At 39.0% G+C, this 19,821-nt stretch overlaps 1 protein-coding gene across 3 annotated transcripts; it reads right to left on the bottom strand.

Moving 5' to 3' along the window:
* Positions 1-7,255: 7,255 nt before the first annotated feature.
* On the bottom strand, positions 7,256-18,196 carry cpn1 (carboxypeptidase N, polypeptide 1). 3 transcript variants are annotated; one of them, XR_003676285.1, is made up of 10 exons: positions 17,789-18,196; positions 15,930-16,126; positions 14,653-14,808; positions 12,050-12,226; positions 11,850-11,961; positions 9,732-9,871; positions 9,123-9,222; positions 7,969-8,087; positions 7,712-7,876; positions 7,256-7,607 (listed from the first exon to the last, which is right to left on the bottom strand). XR_003676285.1 is itself a non-coding variant. In XM_028477005.1 (9 exons), the coding sequence occupies exons 1-9, from the start codon at positions 18,024-18,026 to the stop codon at positions 7,766-7,768; spliced, it is 1,350 nt and encodes a 449-aa protein (XP_028332806.1). In that variant the 5' UTR covers positions 18,027-18,195; the 3' UTR covers positions 7,617-7,765. The 3 variants fall into 3 exon arrangements, 1 of the variants encoding a protein (XP_028332806.1); XR_003676286.1 differs by having other exon boundaries at positions 7,256-7,569; positions 7,674-7,876; positions 17,789-18,195; XM_028477005.1 differs by lacking the exon at positions 7,256-7,607 and having other exon boundaries at positions 7,617-7,876; positions 17,789-18,195.
* Positions 18,197-19,821: the final 1,625 nt, after the last annotated feature.

Genomic DNA, 19,821 nt, shown 5'->3' with positions numbered 1-19,821 from the left:
TATGGGGTATATTGTGTCTGTTTTTTATTTATTAGGTATATCTACATAAGTTTTTATTTTATTTTACTTAATTTTTTTTTTTTTTTTTTTTTTCTGTGTATTAAGTTTAATATTTAAAATACAGTTACTTTTATTTGTTAATGATTTAGATCAGTGATTCTCGATTGGTGGGTCGCAGACCTGTATTGGGTGGGTCACTGACAGCTGGTCAACAATAAATTAATACTTAATATCTCTCATGTTGGACTTGTCTTTTAATTTGAAAAAAAACTTTTCTTTTGACAGGCAAGCTGTGAAATGCATGTCACACGGGAAAATACAGAGATTTATGTTTTTAAAAAAGATTATTGATGTGTGTTTTCAACAGCTATTTGAGAAAAAATTAATTTGTGGGTGAAATCTAAAAAAAAAAAAAACTGGGTCACAATTGAATGTGGGTCCCAGGGTGAGACCAGTTGAGAACCCCTGATTTAGATTTTGTGCATTTTGGGTTTGACCAAAAGTGTCATTCTGAGTGTCACAGTTATTTATATCTGATTTGTCTAATCGCTTCTTTAGATTAAGTTGAAATCAGATGTTCTAAAACTGTTTGTTCCAAAATAAATAGGCTGTGAGAAAGTTAACCTGAATATATTTTATTATGGGTAAATAATAACATTTAATTATAGTATGTTAAAAAAAAGAAAAAAAAAAAAACCATGAATAATAATCCATATTTTTACAATATTTGCATGGCACACATTGCTCCTGTACTAAAATGAGTTTGAAACCCCTGAAAAAAACAAACAAAAATAACCACATGATTTATTGATATGGTGTGAAATGTGAGGCCCTAGGGCCGCATCCAAATTAACAGCGAGTCCAGTTGAAAAAGTTAGAAATCAAATTAACACGTCCTTTTTAAATAAATAAATGAAATGCATATACATATTTAATGCATGTTTTATTACATTTATTTTTTAAGTTGACTAGAGGCTATTATGTTTTATCTAATAGGGACAGATACTAATAATTAAACTGTGGACAATAGTTCCATGTATGTAACATAGTGTTTGTAGCTTGTACTAATTTGCAACACGTAACTGAAGGCTTTTACAACACTATATAACAATAAATGCACACACATACTGTACGCTCACTCATACATAGCTAATATGTATAAAAAAAATAGGCCAATCTCAAAATATATTGATAAAAACACATTATGTCATTGAAATCAAGAATTTTGTGATGTTCTCAAATGAGAAAAAGAGTAGCTGATTTCAGAGAGAGTTCCACTACAAAATGAACACATTGTATAGACAAAATATGTTATTTAATTCATGATTTAGAAAATGTTTTCCACCCTGTAAATCATGCCGAGAGCCATTTCGGTTTCCTTACTTCAACCATGTCCATGCAATATGAATATGTTGCAATCAAACCTTCAAATAGAGAATCAGCATACGTTGTGATGATTGTGAAACTCAGAGGAAGGCAGAACAAACACGTCAAACAAAGATAAACATTAAGATTTGAATTCATTACCTCATTCCTGTGCAAGTCAGGACATGTTGATGCTTTCCATTCCACTGTAGCTTCCTGCACCCACACAAGTATGTGCACAGCAGTGTGAAACATGGGATGTTAATATTACATAGACATTTTCATAATTTGGTTTATTTAATTCAAGTGAATTGCTCTCATGAACTGAAAATCTTTTAATTCTCCAAATGAAGAAAACAAAGAACATAAAGTGAATATTACCCATTTAAAACTTTAGTCACAACATGTGTTTTGGTGTGAAGTGCTAGATTTAGTGTTTTTTTTTTGCTGTGTCTGCTGTAATGTTAGCTTCCTCATATGTGCTCATTGCTTTGTGCAGAACAATAGGTGGAAACATGGTCAGATACATGTGTGTCTTAGAAAGGAAAAGCAGAAAAGGAAAAGACAGGAGAGGTCACACAACTACTCACTGGAAATCAAGCCACAATGTCACTGGCTAAGGCCGACGCAAGCTATCGTGACAAAAATGCTACCCCGAGTAGGCTGTTGGTGGATAGGATATATATTTAAAAACAATTGTAGCCATAAATACATATCAACCTTATCTAACATTCCTGTCACAAGGTCAGCTTAGTGTAGGGTTGACAACCATCTCCTAAAAAACTCATTTTAACACAAATGGCGTGTTGGCCTGTTTTTCAAAAAATAAAAAGACTGTTAAAAGTCAGTGTGAAATGTACACACACACACACAGAAGAGTTTGATTGCAAAAACATATAAACGGTACATTTCCAGAAAATTAGGTGGGGTTTTTTCATGATTTATTTCAGGCTATATGAGTCAAAACAAAGTTTAGTGGCTTTCGAGAGGTGAAATCCTCTCCTTGGAGAAGACTTGTTTCCTCTACCAAAAGCCTTGGATTTTGAAGGTTCTGCAGTATTTTGTCTATTTCTAGCACAACTTCTGAACTGAGGCTTGAGATGTTGGAGGGCCACTCTACCAATTCTGGGGTCACTGCCCTGAGTGCTCCTACTGTGACGGGGGCCACATAGGCTTTGACTTTCCACATCTGCTCCAGTTGTTCTTAGAACCTTTGGTATTTTTTCACTTTCTTTCTCATGTTGCAATCAGCTCGTATGTCCTCATCTACGACCACTGCCCTCTGCTGGTGTTCGTCAACCACAGCAGTTGTTCTTCAGACTGGAATCTGATTGAAGTCCGATAGGAGCCCTGTTGTTCTCAACCACCTTTAGTGCTGGCTTTAGAAGCTTCCAGTCCATACTGGGTACAGATGTTCCTGCGTAGACTATCCCAACCACTTGGTTGTGCATCTTCTTATAGGCAGATCCTGCCTGCATCTTACACCCTGTCACTATGTGCTGGGCCATCTCAGCCTAAACCTTGGCTCATATCTGCTGTGGTAGAGTCTGGCCTCTATGGCCCTTGTAACTAGGCATGTTCGATATTAGCTTTTTGCCGATATCCAAGAGTAAATTTTCAATTTCTGATATGAACCCGTACCGATGCATACATACTGATAATCCACCATAATTTGCAAATGAATTCATTAAAAATCCTACAATGTGATTATCTGGATTTTTTTTCTTCTCATTTTGTCTCTCATAGTTGAGGTATACCTATGATGAAAATTACAGGCCTCTCTCATCATTTTAAGTAGGAGAACTTGCACAATTGGTGGCTGACTAAATACGTTTTTGCCCCACCTAGTTTTAGTTCACATAGTCTATCTCTTCATGTTATTTTTTTAAATCGTCTGTTCAAAACAAGAATACTTATTCGACTTTAGTGATGGAAAAAGTGCCATATTTGTTTCAATATATGTTGTCGCAAACAACCGCACATATCAGTCCTCCGTTATCAGTGGAAAAAGTTATGACGATGTCAACCAATATTAGATTAAATGGCAAATATTGGCCCATAATATTGCCCGTCTATAATTATGACAAATATCTAAAGTTCTGTGTGGTATCTAATCCTTGACATGTTCACGCAGTAATTAAAATATTGTAGTTACTGTATGTCAATTATGTTACTTACACATTGATGAAAACAAACTAAACCACCGACCACAGTTATCGCAGTTAATTTCTCATACTCTTGTTATTTTACTGAGTTCTACTCGTGTTCCAGCTTTTGTTGTAAGAACAAAACTATTATTTATCTGCTAGTGCCATGTCTCTAGACAGACTTAAGGAGGGGATTACAGGCCTGTTTGCAGCTACATTTAATGTTGTGCAAGGATAGAACTTAAGTACACTTAAGAGTGGATGATACAGGATACACCCTTAGAAGTAGGGGTGGGAACCTCTGGGTATCTCACGATACGCGATACAAAGCTCACGATAACGATTATCTCACAATATGACGAAACTGCGGTTATCGATCCATTGCTCAGAAATCAATCTATGATAATCTATGACATAAGAAAAAAAAAGATTAAGTGAAAAAATACAATTTTTATTTCATATCTCTGAAAAACAATGAATTGAAAAAGTGTCCTATGAACAGTGACACTATTTTAGTGCGACATTTCTGTAAATAAGTGTCAACATACCAATGTAAATGAATAAGTATCTCCAATAGTGCTTTCTCTAAACAAAAAATAGGGTCTTTCTCACCAGTGACACCATTATAGTTCAATATTCCAGTAAACAATATATTGGTTCCTTCAACAAACAGTGACAACATTTCTGTGAAGACCTTCCTGCACATTTTAGTGAAAAAGCAGAAAAGGTTTAAAAAAAAAATCGATACTTAGCGGGAGCATATCGATAATCGATCGTGATATATCACCGTATCGAGATATTGTCACACTCCGACTTAGACGTGATCAATTATTTGGTTTGTTTTTTGCAAATCTTTGCATAGCTTGAAATAAATTTAAAAAAAATACATAAATTTGAGTATTGATTATATGTGGTTCGTCCAACAGGGCTGAGTCCAACAGTGTCAATGACCTTTTCATCTACTCAGAATCAATGAATGCCATGGAAATCACATTCATGGCATCATCACTACCCAGTTGGGCTTCATTGATGCCACAGTTTGTCCTATGCACACAAATGCAAGCGCAACCTCTCATTCCCATAAACAAGCCCATGCCCACTCACTCATAGCACAGCTGGGAACACTCTAGATCACTAACTCTGTGTAAAATACAGCGTTTGTTGTCGCTCACAAAGCAGCTTTCATCCGACAGCCGCTCCGTAGGTCCATTGTCGTCCGTTAATATTTGCTGCCAGTTACCACGTCACTGTTCCCCTCTGAATTCAGTGAATTTGTTTGCTGTTGGACAACCAGTCTTTTGTGGTTTTACTGAGTCAGAAAGCATGATAAAGTGGGAGAGATGTTTGCACTGATTTTATTTGCAGCTGAAGTAATGTCAGCAAATCCATTACCTCATGGATATGATTCATATTGTCAGTGACAATGAGCTTGCTGGCATGTGAGCAATGTGAGAATCTACTTTTTAATTAAAAATAACATAATATTCATGACGAGTACATCTGCAGATGTACTCATGCTGAGGTTACAGTGCTAAAAAAGTGACTTAAAATGAGTACGTCATTGATGAAAATAACTGATTTTTTAGTATTTTCTTCAAGGTTTCCATCTATGTAAGGTCTTACCTTAAATACATTCTTAGATAGTGTAATATTAATTGGCTGAGTGCTGAAAGTAAACTTGTCTTCCTTCCTTTTTTGTCAGGGAGAGGCTATTGTTGTCCACACTTTACAGGAAAAACAAGTCCTCCTATTTTTAGTGAATACATTTATATATCTCACAGGAAAAAAAGCTTTCTGCAAACTGCTCAAATATCCAATTATGATGTACTATTTGGGAAAAAAAAAAAAGCAATATTTTAGTTTGGAACCAATGTTTGTAATGAAATACTACATTGAAAAATATATAAACCCTATATTACGTAAATTATTACTGTAAGTACACAAGTGTCGGGGTGAACAAGAAGTGATAAGAATTATATTCATTATTATTATTACATAAATTTGCCTTGAGGCGCCATCCAAGATTGAGTTTATAGTGTCTTGTATCACTAGTTATTAATAATTATTAATACCTTGTCATTCAGGGTATGAATTGTCAAACTGTCTACTCTTCAAAAACAAACCATATTATATTGCAATTATTAAAAGTATAAACATTTATTAATCAAACAAGTTAAACCTATTTACACAATAACTAAACGAGCGCTACGCCCACTAAGCTAAGGATAAATGGTCGAGTATATACAATTTAAAGTAAAAAGCTTAGTGAAAGAAAGAAATGAATCAGAGCGTGGTTTCAGTGTGTGTGTGTGTGAGAACTATGATGTGATCAACATATGGAGATGAGAAAAATGTGACTGTAATTACTTTTAGGCCCAATTAGAATTTGAGATCCAGAGTACCTGGATCTCTGATGAAAGATCTGTGGTTCGTCTCTGTGGCAGAGCCTGTTGGTGAGAAAAGTCTGAGGCCGTAAGGCGTGGTTCTGGACCGCTGAGTGTGTCCGACATGGCCGGTTCTGGACTTGGTCAGCCTTTCACTGGTTCCTCAGCTGGTTTCACAGCTCGTTCAGAGCCAGGAGGGTTCAACTGGTTCTGGCTCGTGATAGGCCTGACGGGCCTGGTCCTTGTTCAGCACATGCAGGCTTTGTTCTTGTGTTGCTTCAGTTCTTCTCTGGAGCGTGCAAGCGTAGTTAAAGTCTAATAAAACAAAGCACTGCGAGTTTACAAAGAAAATCAAAAGTACATCATGATGGGGTGTCTCAGCCGCAGCGCCAACAAAATCCTAAGATTTGAATTTTGCGCTTGGTCTTATACTGGTAATGGCATACTGTGTCTGGGTTTAAGCAATCCTATTGGTTGGTCTTTGCGGCAGCCAATCAGATTGCTTTTGGGTGATTTGTGGGCTTGTGGGTGTGTTCATGAATGGATGAAATGCTTCGTTGGAAAAGAAATATGAATAGGTGTAACTCAGAACACAGTTCAATTATAACCTTCAAAGCAAGATGAGAGCAAAGATCATATTTTCCTGGTCAGTTTAACACTAATGTTAAGTTCACACCAAACGTGTTTCGGGCGTCAAAATCGTGCCTCATGCCGCGTAGTTGAACCCTTGTGCTCACCAGCGTCAAAGATGCTTGGGATGCGCGTCCAGTGCGTCGAGGGGAGGGGCTTCTCTGTTGCCGGTGGTGTTCATACAATAGATGATATTGTGGTGATCATTTCCATTCATAATTCACCCAGTGACTGTGAAGTGGTGGGGAACATTATTGTGTTGAGAAGGCTGTTTATGGTCGGATGTACTTTGTGTGACTCAGTGTGTGCACTGTGATGCTAGAGGGCTATAGAGAAGTGTGGTTGAATGGAGAATAAAGTTTGGAGTTCCTTGCTAAACACGCCGCCCCCGACTCCCGTTCATCGGCTCCTGATTGGTTGACTAGCCGCGATATGCCCCACAAGTTCAACAATCCCAACTCCAGCGTCGGCCACGTTGGAGGCGCGGGACGCACGTCAAAAGCGTCCCCCACGCAAAAAGCTCAGGAGCACAGGCGTGGGATGTGCAGCGGGACCTCTGACGCTCCCTAGAAGTGCGTCCACCATATATTGTCTATGTGAACCTGATGCTGTTGATGCATTTGGTGTGAACGTGCCATTAACATGATATACTATTTGCAATGTATAGTAGTCAACTATGATGCTCAACTGAGAAAACAATGGAGAAATTCACTATATAGTACACGCCTGTCATACCTGACAGTAAAACAGTTTTTTATTTCACTTTCAGTCATCATCAACATTCAGAACCAATAAAATTCTCAAAACAATACAAGATTGTTTTGTTCATACAATTCAACATTGATCCATAAATACATCATGTTTGGAACAATGTTTTAAAACAGGCACACAATGTTACAATTACATCAACAAGAACCAAAAAAATATAACACTTTGAAATACATCATTCTAATTCTATAAAAGGTAAGTTAGGATCATTCATTATCTCCATGAGCTCTTGTGAGTAGGGGTTTTATGGAAGGTCTTTACTGTCCGTGTGTGTGTGTGTGTGTGTGTGTGTGTGTGTGTGTGTGTGTGTGTGTGTGTGTGTGTGTGTGTGTGTGTGTGTGTGTGTGTGTGTGTGTGTGTGTGTGTGTGTGTGTGTGTGTGTGTGTGTGTGTGTGTGTGTGTGTGTGTGTGTGTGTGCGCGCATGGGTTTGCAGGCCTTTTGGTTGGTGTGAGAGTCAAAATGTCCACGCCTCATCTCGGGCCGAGCTTTGAAGGCAGTTTGGGTGACGAGAGGTTCCTCTTGTTGTTGTGAGGCTTCACTTTGGGGTTTGGCTTCGGTGCCGTTTTCAAGTAAAAATCAAGCTGTTCAGAAGAAAAGGATTACAGGTATGACCACCAAATACAAAGCTTCTTTTGTGTATGTAATTATGTGAAACGCTCTGAATCATACCAACCTGTATGGCCTCAGCAGGTCCCACTGTGATGGTGCTGGTGAAAGGGAGGTAACCATAAGCAGATGCCGTCACTGTGTGAGTGCCTGATAAGAGAAGTCTGAAATAGTCCCCGTCCACTCCTAGAAAAACATGTGTTGGGAAAAATGAGGGCTTGATACATGTTATTTATGTCAAATATTAACAATGTCTAATGTTAAAAGAGCCATGTCCTTATAAACCTATTATTATAGAATTATAATCACAACTGTATTATTATATCTATATGCAGTAGTCATGCAAGTACATTTCAGAATTAGTTATTAAGAAATTACATTATTTTGCAAGTATTAACTGGTGTTGCAAGAAGTTAGATGTTAAATACATTTCTATTAACACACAAAAAATAAAATACATTCCAATGCTGAAGTAGAGAAAGTGATTAAATGCGTATTTATTGTGTGTATACAGTATGCTTTAAATATAAATCGATCCAAATCACACATAAAATACACACTACAGATGTTTTTTCCTCTTTATGGCCTTGTACTGTAACAGTGTAAGAGTTGGCTTTGTTTACTTTCATTTTAACATCATTATTTACTTAAGCACATTAGTCCAGTTTTAAAGTCTTTACACTGCTCCCAGTCCATCAGTGAGATGTTAGTCAGGTCTGAACCCAGCAGGTCTCTCAGATCTATGGACACAGGTCAGATAGTGGAGCCCAGAGTTCACAGTAAACATGGTGACGCTGCTTTTAGTTGTTATGCTGCAAAGAAAAAACTCTTCTTCTAAGTGGAAGATTTTTAATAATTTTATTGTTGATTTCAAACTCTCTTTCGTGTTTTAATGTTTCAATTGATTTTAAAACTATTCAATGTTTTCTGTTGCACTTTTTAATCATGTGAAGCATATTATAATCCCTGTCTTATTCCAAGTTTTTAAAGCTGAACATTTTTCAAAAATAGAAAACACCTGTTTAATGTCGTTTTTTTTTCAAATCTGAATTTTCCTGCTTAATTTACCGGCAGTTGGCAGATTGATGGGGTCTGCCATCAATCAACTGAATGGCCTTGTCTCCCTGAGCAACAGTATGATAATAGATGTTAACCAGCACTCTTCAGCACCAGCGGGACAACTAACCCTGGTCTAACTGGTACTGCAGCTGTTACTCTTACCACTCGTCACATCGTGATTGATGCCAACCACTGAGATCTCTGCGTTGCTGATAGGGTTGTTGTTCTCGTCGTAAACCATGCCTTTAATCCCATGATGCACCTGAGAAGGACAGAATGTGGACTTGCTTTGATGTTTGTCAGCTAACAAACATGAAGCCACTTTTTGCCACCTCAGAACCTTTAACTGTAATAGTTACCGTACCTTTGGCCTTCAGGAGGAACAAAAACACAACAGGTCAGCAGCCCTTTCAGTTTATTTTATTAAAAGGCTTCATGGAACATAACTACCCATTTATAGTTTTCCCCCTGTGGCTATAGGAACATTATTGGTAGAAAAAGCATCACTGTTTTTCATCTTAATGGAATAAACTGCATTTCGTCATTTAACCAAGACACTCTTTCCATTCCTGTGGGATGGTCCATGTCACTTTATTTTTCCCAAACAGCACTAGACATGACTTTCTTTGAGTTAATTTACACAGAATACTCCATCAGACACACAGGAGAAGCCAAAGTATGAGAGCCTTGGCAGTTGTGTGTCCAACTGTAACCATGGTTAAGGAGTGTGTCTGTGTGTGCGTTTGTGTGAGTGTGTTTAGGTTCCCTGACCTGTTCCAGGTACGACACCAGCGCTTCCCTGTTAGCCAGCCACTCTTTGCGCAGCGCTGATGCAGGAGGAAACTTGTCACAGCTCAGCTCCAAAGTGATTTCAAAGCAGTTTGTGTGCAGGTAATTAAAGTCCTGCATGCCTGAAACAAATATCTATAGTTTAGTTGTCAAATATTTGTTTGAAAAAGCGACTGTGAAGACTTGAAAACAAGAAGTATTTTAGGTATTTGTGCATATTTATTTCAAGCACATCATAATGAGTAACATAATCACAACAGTTTTTAAAACAAAGTAAAGTGTACCCGAAAAACTGTAGGAAAATATTATGTTTAGCCTAGTTTACAGTCTCTAAGGAGACGCTATGTCATTTTTTAGAGTGACCGGGACAAATAATCTGATGTCAGGCCAGCTACGTGAGTTGAAGCTGAACACTCTACATGCTCCTACTAAAAGCAATTGTAGTTGTCTTCTTTACATTAAAAATTTGCATGATTCAGTGAAAAATAGTCGTCCAGACCCCCACACAACCCATATCAAAGGAAGGTCTTGTATATTTGTTGCAGCAAAAGATTATTTAAACCAGATAAAATACTGATCTGTAAAATCGAATGCAGCTTGCATTTGAGAAATTTGAAACTTTTGCCTTTTTTTGTGGTGGAAAAATATTGACGAATACTTGCCTTTTATGTTGTGCTGCAAACTATTAGAGACAAAGAGGTTTTTTCACTGTTCTGCTTCAGGCTACACTTACTGGTAAATGTAAACAGAAAGCACACAGTGCTTAAACAAAAGGGAACTTGAGTTACCAAAACTTTAAAAGTACAGATCATTTTTTAAAAAATGGTTGAAAAAGTTAAAGAATGGAAGCATGCTGCTGTGGAACTGAACAACAAAGTAGGTAGAGGTTTGAATGATGTGCAGATTGTTTTTGATGTGAAAGGATTAATTCGTCTTTGCGTCACGTATAATGCAGTGTTTAAGAGGCAATTCTTCCACTGACTCCTGTAACAGATAAACATTAACTATTCTTGCCCCTTACATTTCCATATGAGTTAACATTTCCATTTCCATTTAACGGAGCTCCCTCCAACATTACATATTCAGCTATAAAGATAAATAACACCACTAGTGGCCCTATTGCATTGAGTTGCTAATTTTGGACTCTACATCTAACTGATGGTAGTCAAACCTTTGAAGTGGTGTCATCTGCTAAGTTTAGCAGCTCCACTAAAGGTCACTGTGAGCACACAGAGTGAAAAGGTAATGAGAGGAGGCCTCAGTGTTTCCTGCCTTCAGAAGGAAAGTGTGCCTTAGGCTTTCAAAACATTGGAGTTAGAGGTAAAGCAGAACAGCGTGACCCTGAGAAATGAGCAAGCGGGTCAGAAAATGGATGAATGGATGGAAAAGTTACTACCTTTACCTGCACCGGCAGTTCGATCTCGTCTGTTAGACATAGAACGAAATCACAATCACCTCTTAAGATGTTTATTTACCATTTACTGATAGAATCCTATTATTTACCTGAAAGGTGCAAATTCCCAATTTACACTTTTCCCTTGATGAGCAGATTGAGAAGCCTAAGTTGTGATGCCATACTCTACATCAGTGCTTCTAATGCTTTTATTGCTATAACCAATGTAAGGCTTTGGTGCAGTAGCTTGATAAAGAAACTCATTCTGTGAGGCTTTTTATTCTCAAAGGCATCAAAAAGCTTCCAAAAAGCAGTTTGTGTTGCAACTTTCTTTGCAGATAATTGGCAAATTCTCTGACACTTTTAAACAATCTTCAATGTTTTTATAAGTTACTGTTGCTCTCGATGGTTTATATTTTGCTGTGTAATCTTCTCAATCAAAAAATTCTCACAAACTATATGGAAAAGTGGCGACCAATCACAAAACCCCGCTTAAATTCAATGAACTAAGCACAACAGTGCTTTTTGATAGGTTTATAAAAGCAGTGTGCATTTTCACATGCTGCTTTTTCTACGCCTAGATAATTTACGAGCACTTCTATTACAGCGTGCTGGAGGTTTGCGCTTATATTTTGATAATACTGTACCTTCCCATCATCCCAATCTGTGCGTTATTGGATTATTTCAGTGATGGTGATGGAGCTTACCCTTAGAGAGGGAGTACCAGCTGGCTCCATTGGTGATCCCCTCAGTAAAGAAGTCTCCACAGTTCCAGCCATGGTGCATCCAGCTGTGTGCGTACGAGTAGGTCCTCGCCAACTGTCAAACACACAAACACATACAGAAGAGTAACTATGAGACCAGATGTGTATTACCATCTGGAGGAGATGATTATTCAGTAGCAGACCTCTTTGAAGAGCTTGTCGTCTGGGGTTGCTGCATATGTGGTCCTCCCTCGGATGCGGGGGTCTTTGGACTTGTCGAATGGGTAATTGGCTACCACAGCTCCTCCGTGGAGATTGGCTGACAGGACAAAATTGTAGTTTTGCATCCATTTTATGACCGCCAATGTTTCTGGTTCAACCTTGAAAAATAATATGTACACAGAAGGTTTCTATCTTAAACTGTGAAAAACACAGAGACTAGCCATTGCCGATGTCTTGTAGAACACGAAGAACCACCAGATGAGCAACAAGATATCGAAGAGTTAGAGCCTCCAATCAAGCGTCCTTAAAGAATCTGAGTGTTTATAATGAACCCAGAAGGTAACTGATTTTTGCATATGAAAAAGTTAAATAAAGGAGAAAAAGTTATCATATCAGTGTCAGTGAACTGACTGTAAAACAAGGAAACTAAAATAATAGCCTTGAATCTTTTAAAGTGATTGATTTTATAGAATAACTTATCATCCCAGAAAGCTGTAGAGAGAATGCCAAATTCTTTCCAGTGCTGTGCTTTAGCTTCAGTAAAAATTAGCAATTCTAAACTGGTAGAATTGTAGAACACCTCTCCAGGTTTGAATCATACATCCCGAGTCGACCCTCTGGTTTCCACTTTAAGGTGTAATCTTTTCACCCAGACAACACCATCTAACCTCATATAGTCCTACTTGTATTTCATGCACACAGACAAGATGTGAACCTTGTCCTTGAATGAGGTATGAAGGTCAATAAACACTGTCGTACTCTGTTTAAGAATACTCAGGGTGATTAGAGTCGATCGGCCTTGAACACGGCAGCTGGAGCCGAGGAGTCAGACTCTACATATACCAGGTCACTACAGTGTAGAGTTACATATGTAAGACCAACACATTCATACCTCTGACCTACAAAACAAATACACAGTGTACAAAAATGATCAGGGATTCAAACCTCTCTGTCAGTTTGAGGTTAGATCTCTCACTGTATTAAAGCAGAACCATCAGCTATTAATGGATCCTCCTGGGAAAGCCATTACTGGCTGTGTAGTAATGTTTTTTTAGAGAATATGTGAATGTGGTATTCTCGTGAACAGACCCCAACCAATGTTAGTCTTTGGTGAGAAAATAGACGACTTATTGACCCCTATGAAAAATACACAGATAAAAGTGTAATTGGCCACCTATCTTTAAATACATGGATTCTCAACAAACCTGGAACCCTTTAAAACCATTTATTAACTGAAATAATTCAAATAATTTAGTTTTTTTTGGGGGGGGCAAGGGAAACCTACCAATTTTAGGAGTATTTACCTATTAGACCTATACTGTATTAGTCTTACGAAGAAAAATATGAGAATTTTAACTGTTCTTCTTTTACAAACACACATTTGTTCAAAGTTTTGCCCCTGTTGTATGTTCTTCAAAAATCTCTCTACAAGTTATTAATGTAAAATCAACTGTAACAGCATCTACCTTTGATTCTGATGAGAACAATGCCATCAAAAATACAGAATGTGTGGCTGATGGATGGATATGTTCAATTAGGACTCAGTGGGTCACTGCACACACTATAATCCACTATGAAAAGCTGAATAATAAATGTATTAAACAACTCAGGCTTTAGGTGAGCCGTAAAATCAGGGTCCAATGACAGATGATCATCATCCTGACAAATGTGTTAGTGTGCACTGCAGTGGTCAGTTATTCACCAAAAGCTGTCCAAAAACCTTGACGCCAGTAACAGCTTGGTCACAGTCTGACAAAAGGAGGAAAAAACCCCTCCCAAAAAAACAGCTGGCCTTTACTGGTTGATTACTAGATGTCAGAATGGAATGAAGTGTCATAATAGGTCATTTTATGAGAAGAGCACTTTTGAAGAGAAAATCTGGAATTTAGTTGTTTTTGCAAAAAAATAAAATGTGGAGCGTCTGCCAGAATCACAGGTTAGCAGGTCTCAGTTAAACTCTGACGCCATGGTTCAGTTTGTCATGGTGGTGACGAGAAGACAAAAATGTGTAGCCAACATGAAAAGTATACAGCACTTATATCGTCACAGACCAAAATGCGCAAAGCTTTTTTCACTAAATACTTATTAATTATCTATTCCAAGTTACTATTTTAAAGCCTTGTGTTGTAAGTCAACAAGATCTTAGCTTGATGCCTAAAATTAGGGTTAGTAGTAGTATTCTTAGCAATGCTTTTGTTGAAGGTTGTTAACCAAGTCACTGCTTTTTTTTTTGGCCCACCTGTTTTATAAAGCAGACACAAAGAACAGTGACCCCCCCGACCCAGCTGAGTAAAAATCCAGCATACACTTGACATAACACACTTATATGCAGTTATATGCAGTTTCCTTTCTGATCCAGTGTGACGCTCATTAATCTGTTCAGCTAAGCCAAAGCAACGATCAGCTACGTTACTCTTTATTCAGCTCCATATTCAAATGCTGCTCACACACTCGCGCAGCCATGAGACGTCCTCATTCATCTCCTCCCCTCCCTCTGCTTTGCTCTCTCCCACACATGCACACATTTTACTAAACATGTGCACACAAACAGGGTTTTGTGTGTTTTGTTTTCAGCCTCTCTGACCTGATGCTCCCAGTTGTCCGGTAGGGGTAAGTGGTGGTTCGGTCCATTGGTCTTCTCATAGTAGTACATGTAGGCATTGAGGTCGGGGAAGTTCCGGTTCAGATCTATTTCTCTGGCATTCCCTCGCCCCACGAGGTACCCGTTGAACTCTGGACCCTGTGGACTCAGAAACAGTAAATACAGTAACGTTTGTAAGGAAACCATGATTTGCATCTGCAGTGGTGGGAATGAATGCTTGTGTTTGGACTTCTGAGGTCAAGATAAAGTGTTTGCAACTTTATTCTATTTGGAAGCAGTGATGGAAAATTGGCTTTATTGATTGTTCCCCCAACCTGCAGAGGCTGGGCTGAGGTCACGGAAATATCTTTTCCAAAAGGTTTCATTGGAAAATAAAGTGATTTATTATAGAAAAACAAAACAAGCAAATCCTTATTGCCACAAACTGCCTTACATACTGCATTCCACTCACACTTTATCGTATTTTTATTGTATTCATAAATGTCAGCGTTTCAGGGCAAGACTACCCTCAAAAACCTTTTTTTTTTTCTGTTTAGTCTTCCACATCAACTCAAGGATCCTGGCTTGCCTTCATCATCCAGATGCTTTTGCATCCTGTTATCATTTGATGCATCTAATCACAGTGCAGAACACACTTGATGTATGAGGGATAAACTGAGGGACTGTCGTGTGTAACGTGTTGCCTTTGGACGTATAATTAGCTTCAGTAAATGTGCGAGTGTATCCTTTTGTCGTGGAGACTATATTTTTCTCCTTAAAAAAAACTAAGTTGTTTGTTTTTTTAAAAAAGAAAGGTTGGGATTATGGATGCGATAATTGCAGACATGTTGCCTCATACAGTGTCAAATGTGGGATTCCGGCGCAAATTAACCTGTAGGTCAGAAGTGTCAAACTCATTTTAGTTTAGGGTCAATTTTCAGAGGAATTTTGTGGAATTGTTTGTGAGAAATTGCAAGACTGCATTCATTTGAAAATGCAAGCCCCTAAAATTATTGTGGAGTTGTTGAATTTGAGATATCTACAACTGGATTATTTGGTCATTTACACAATAATTCAAGTTTTCTCTGTCGTTTTTACTTTTTCCTGCATGCCAAATTGGATGCTCTAAAGGGCCAGATTTGGACCCCGGGCCTTGAGATTGACACAGGTGCTGTAGGTGCCTAACAAAGGGGAAGCAAATGAGTTTGCATTTATTTGACCTACACCAGGACATTGTAAAGAACTAAAAAAAAAAAAAAAATCATAAAGTTTATCGTTACCTGTCTAGCAGCCACCTCATAACCGTCAGGGTTCATGGATGGCAGGATGTGGATGCGTGTGTCGTGAATCAGCCTCACGATCCGTGGGTTTCTGGCTCGATACTCTTCACACAGGAACTGGGATAACTTGATGAGAAGCTCCCGGCCAAGCACCTCATTGCCGTGCATGTTGCCCACATACTTGAACTCTGGTTCCACTGGGAAGATGGTGAAGAATGAGGTGAGACATGGAGCCACACAGAGCAGCTCTGCATGAAACTTTGCATATGTTGCCTGTGTGTGTTTGCGCTCACTCAGCCATCATTTAAATGCTACAGAGCAATTAAATAGTTCACATTTAAATATTTGATTGGTTTTTACTTATTGAACATGTGGATAAAGTTGCAAACTGATAAAATTGAAGACTCAATATCTTTAACAGAAGAAATCCTGCAATAAATCGTTTGGGTTGGACAGAACGAGGCCAAATATCAGCTCTGTTGATCATATGCCTGAGGCTCAGTTTAACATTAATGCTTTAAAAATGTTCACAATACTGGAAGTGAACGACTGCTTGTGAGCACATGTGGGGTTTGAAATGTTTGAATGCTGAAATATGAATCAATGGTGGCACAAAAAAAACATTAATGTGAAATTTTTGTTCTAAAAGATTTGCCAATTTGGGGAAACGTGTTGGCTTAATGTAAACAGGAGAAGAAAGTGGACCTTGTGTTTTTGTCGCTGTGAATTCATAAGATACGGACATCCCAATGTTGTTTGGGTTATCTCTCCCTGAATGATCAAACGACTGATCTTCCTTTTAGGCATCAGGTTGCCTCCTCCCTACATTAATCATCAGAGAGTCCTCACTCTGAGCCAATCCAAACACTGCCAGATAAAGGAGATAGTCCATGACCGTTAATATTCACAAACACAATATTTCATTTTATGAGTTGGGAATCTGACCTTCACGAGGTACCTTGGAATTATCAACACCCTCACTAATTGCTTGCAACACCCAAATGGCTGCAATTCACTTTCATTCACTCGTTTTTCTTTAACACCAGGCCAACTGGCAAAGCGGTCAGAAAACAAGCGTAGGCTCCAGTGTGCTGCTTAAAAAAAACTCACACACTCATACAACCCTTCGAAAGAAAGAGACTTCCTCAAGAGTGCAAGAGGCTGGACCCAGACTAGTGTTCAGGTCGCTCCCCTCTGTGAAGTGTACAGTTCCTGTTATTTAAGAAGCTCTCACCTTGCTATAGAACAGACGCATATCTTTCTATTCTGTTGAAGGAAATACCTCAGTGTATGAAATCAGTGAATTTGGGGTACATTTCTTGTAAAAACATTAGGTAAAGCTTGGTTTTCGGTTGACATCCAATATGTAACAGCATTCCCTGCAGAGCCCGTTTAGTCAAGGAAAACAAGCAAAGGTTTGGCAAAGGATCCCAGGATTAAAGCCTTGTTGACTCAAACTCAACCTTCCAATCATTCGCTCAGCTCTGAATACCACCCCACACTTGTCAGCTGCAAGACAAAAATCTAAATAAGTCACAGATGCGACTTCATCTGACAGTCACTGATATCTGCTTGGGATGCTTGCACATATTTTTGGTTTTCATTGCTGAGATGGAAACAGTTTTATTCCTATAAAAGCCTGAATCCAAAGCTTGGGTTTCATCTCTGGGATGAGATCCAAGCCCCCACTGACAGCTCAAAGCCAACAATTTCCAACCACTCTCCCAACCACTGCTTCTCAATCTTTTTCAGACCGGGGACAATAAAACCAAGAAGACACAGAGCTTTAGCAGCTTATCATCTCAAACCAAAAAGGAAAGTTTCAACCACTGTCTTGTAGTATCTCAGGTGTTACTCACATGCCTCGTGGATGCCTGGGTTATCACTGATCTCCAGCACATAGAGGTGGCGTCCCTCCACACTGCGTCCGATGCTGTAGATGCGTGTGATGTAAGGGCATTCGTTCTGCACTGTAAACAGAGCACGCACCATGTCCTCGTATCGGTGATGCTGGAAGCTGGAGCTGGGAACCAGGAGCCCAACCAGTGCCAGGAGGACTGCTGGGACGTGCCAGGAATTGCTCCCTTCCAGCTGCATGGTCCCAGTGTGTGCAGCACGAGAAAGATGCTGCCTGTGACTACACAAAACACACACAGGAGTTCTGGTGTGCTTCAGTCCCTACACACGACACATAGCCCCTGTTCCCTCCTTCCTCTCGTTCTGCTTGTTCCCCTTCGTTCTCCTGCTGCCTCCTCCCACATTCAGGCCTCACAGTGAAGAGCAAGTAAGGACAGCCCCCCAATCCTTCTTTGTCCCACTCTCCTCCTCCAACAGCTGCTTCTCTCTCTCTCTTTCCCTATGGGTCCCTGTCAAGTACATGCTACTTGCTTTATTTGAGCTTTGAATGCTTCAGCTTCAAGTAGTTTGCTTCACAGCCCCCCCCCTTACTTCACCCCCACCTTCTACACACAATCTGAATTTCATTCTGTCTTGGAGACACTCAATTTCTGCCCCTTTCTTTGTCTCCAACTCTTGTTCTGGGCTCCCTTCCTGGGAAAGAGGGGTTGTTTCCACGGCACTGCGTTCCCCAACCCCTGCAGCCCTCAATCATCCATTCATTAACTCTTAAGTCAACACACAACCCCTGTGCATTAGTGTGTGTTTGTGCGTGCGGGCATGAATATGTGACGGCAAGTCTTTGGATGAATTACTGTGAAGGCCCTTTGGCAACCTTTGGACTGATTTTTGTGGCTCTGCCTCCCCCAAAGCATGCACACATTTTTAAAAACCTACAAAGCTCCTGTGGCTCAGGAAAAAAAGGACAAAATGCTGCAGTTAAAGTTGTAAGAGACCTTAGGTTGATGCCAAAACTCATGCACAGAAACGCATACGGTGAGGGGTGATGTCAATCAAACTTGCAGGAGGGAAAAAAAAGCTACTTGTTTGCTGAATGTTGGGCAACGACTAGGAAAGTTTCAAAAAATGAGAAGGAAATGCAAATGTGAAGCAAGAGACAGAAAAGCAAGTGAGAACTTGAGCAATCAAAGGCTGGAGAGGAAGAAGATGAAGAAATGACGATGAACAGTCAAGACTAAAGAGTAAACAGAACAGGCAGACCAGACAAAGCAAAGAGCATCCAGTAGGCTCAGGGTCAGGAGTGTGAACTGCTCAATGACATTTGTTTCCTTTATCAAATGAGATAACAATGTTTTATGAGTGGATTCTGATGCAGTAAAAAAAATCTGCAGCACAATTAGGGTTGCAAAATTCCGTGAATGTTCGAAGTTGCAAACTTTCCATTGGAATTAATGAGAATTTATGGGAATTAACGTGAATTTATGACAATTATTGGGTATGGTAAGTTGGTAAGTGGGAAATTTACATTATTGAAAGTTGGCTCTCAACAGGAATGTTAAATATAGAAAAATATTTTCTGGCATTGACCTAAATAACCAGATTTTTTACAAGTATACTAGAGATTATATGGCTGCTATTCCTCAATCACATGCACACAGCACTCCCCCGGCATACCCAACCGTAACCCTATTATTTTCAAATAAGGTTTCAGGCAGATGAGTAACACTTTATTCGACATTGATGTTTTTGTTGGGAAATAATTGATTGTTTAATCAAATAATTTAAGAATATTTCTATTTAATAATCTAAAACAAACACGACTGGACTTTTTGCTGATGACGTAATTTTATACCTTCAAAACCCTAATGAGACACTCCCTAAAGTGATGGAAACGTTAAATGATTTCGGCTCTCTCTCAGGTTACTCTCTAAATATCTCTAAAACACAAATACTCTCAATCAACACGTCTATAAAGAAGGCGATAAGGAAAGAATACAGACTGAAAAAAGAAACAAACTCAATTAAATATCTGGGA

Source organism: Gouania willdenowi, chromosome 19, assembly GCF_900634775.1.
Source record: "Gouania willdenowi chromosome 19, fGouWil2.1, whole genome shotgun sequence".
Classification (NCBI taxonomy): Eukaryota; Metazoa; Chordata; class Actinopteri; order Blenniiformes; family Gobiesocidae; genus Gouania; species Gouania willdenowi.
This window is presented reverse-complemented; position numbering and strand designations above follow the sequence as displayed.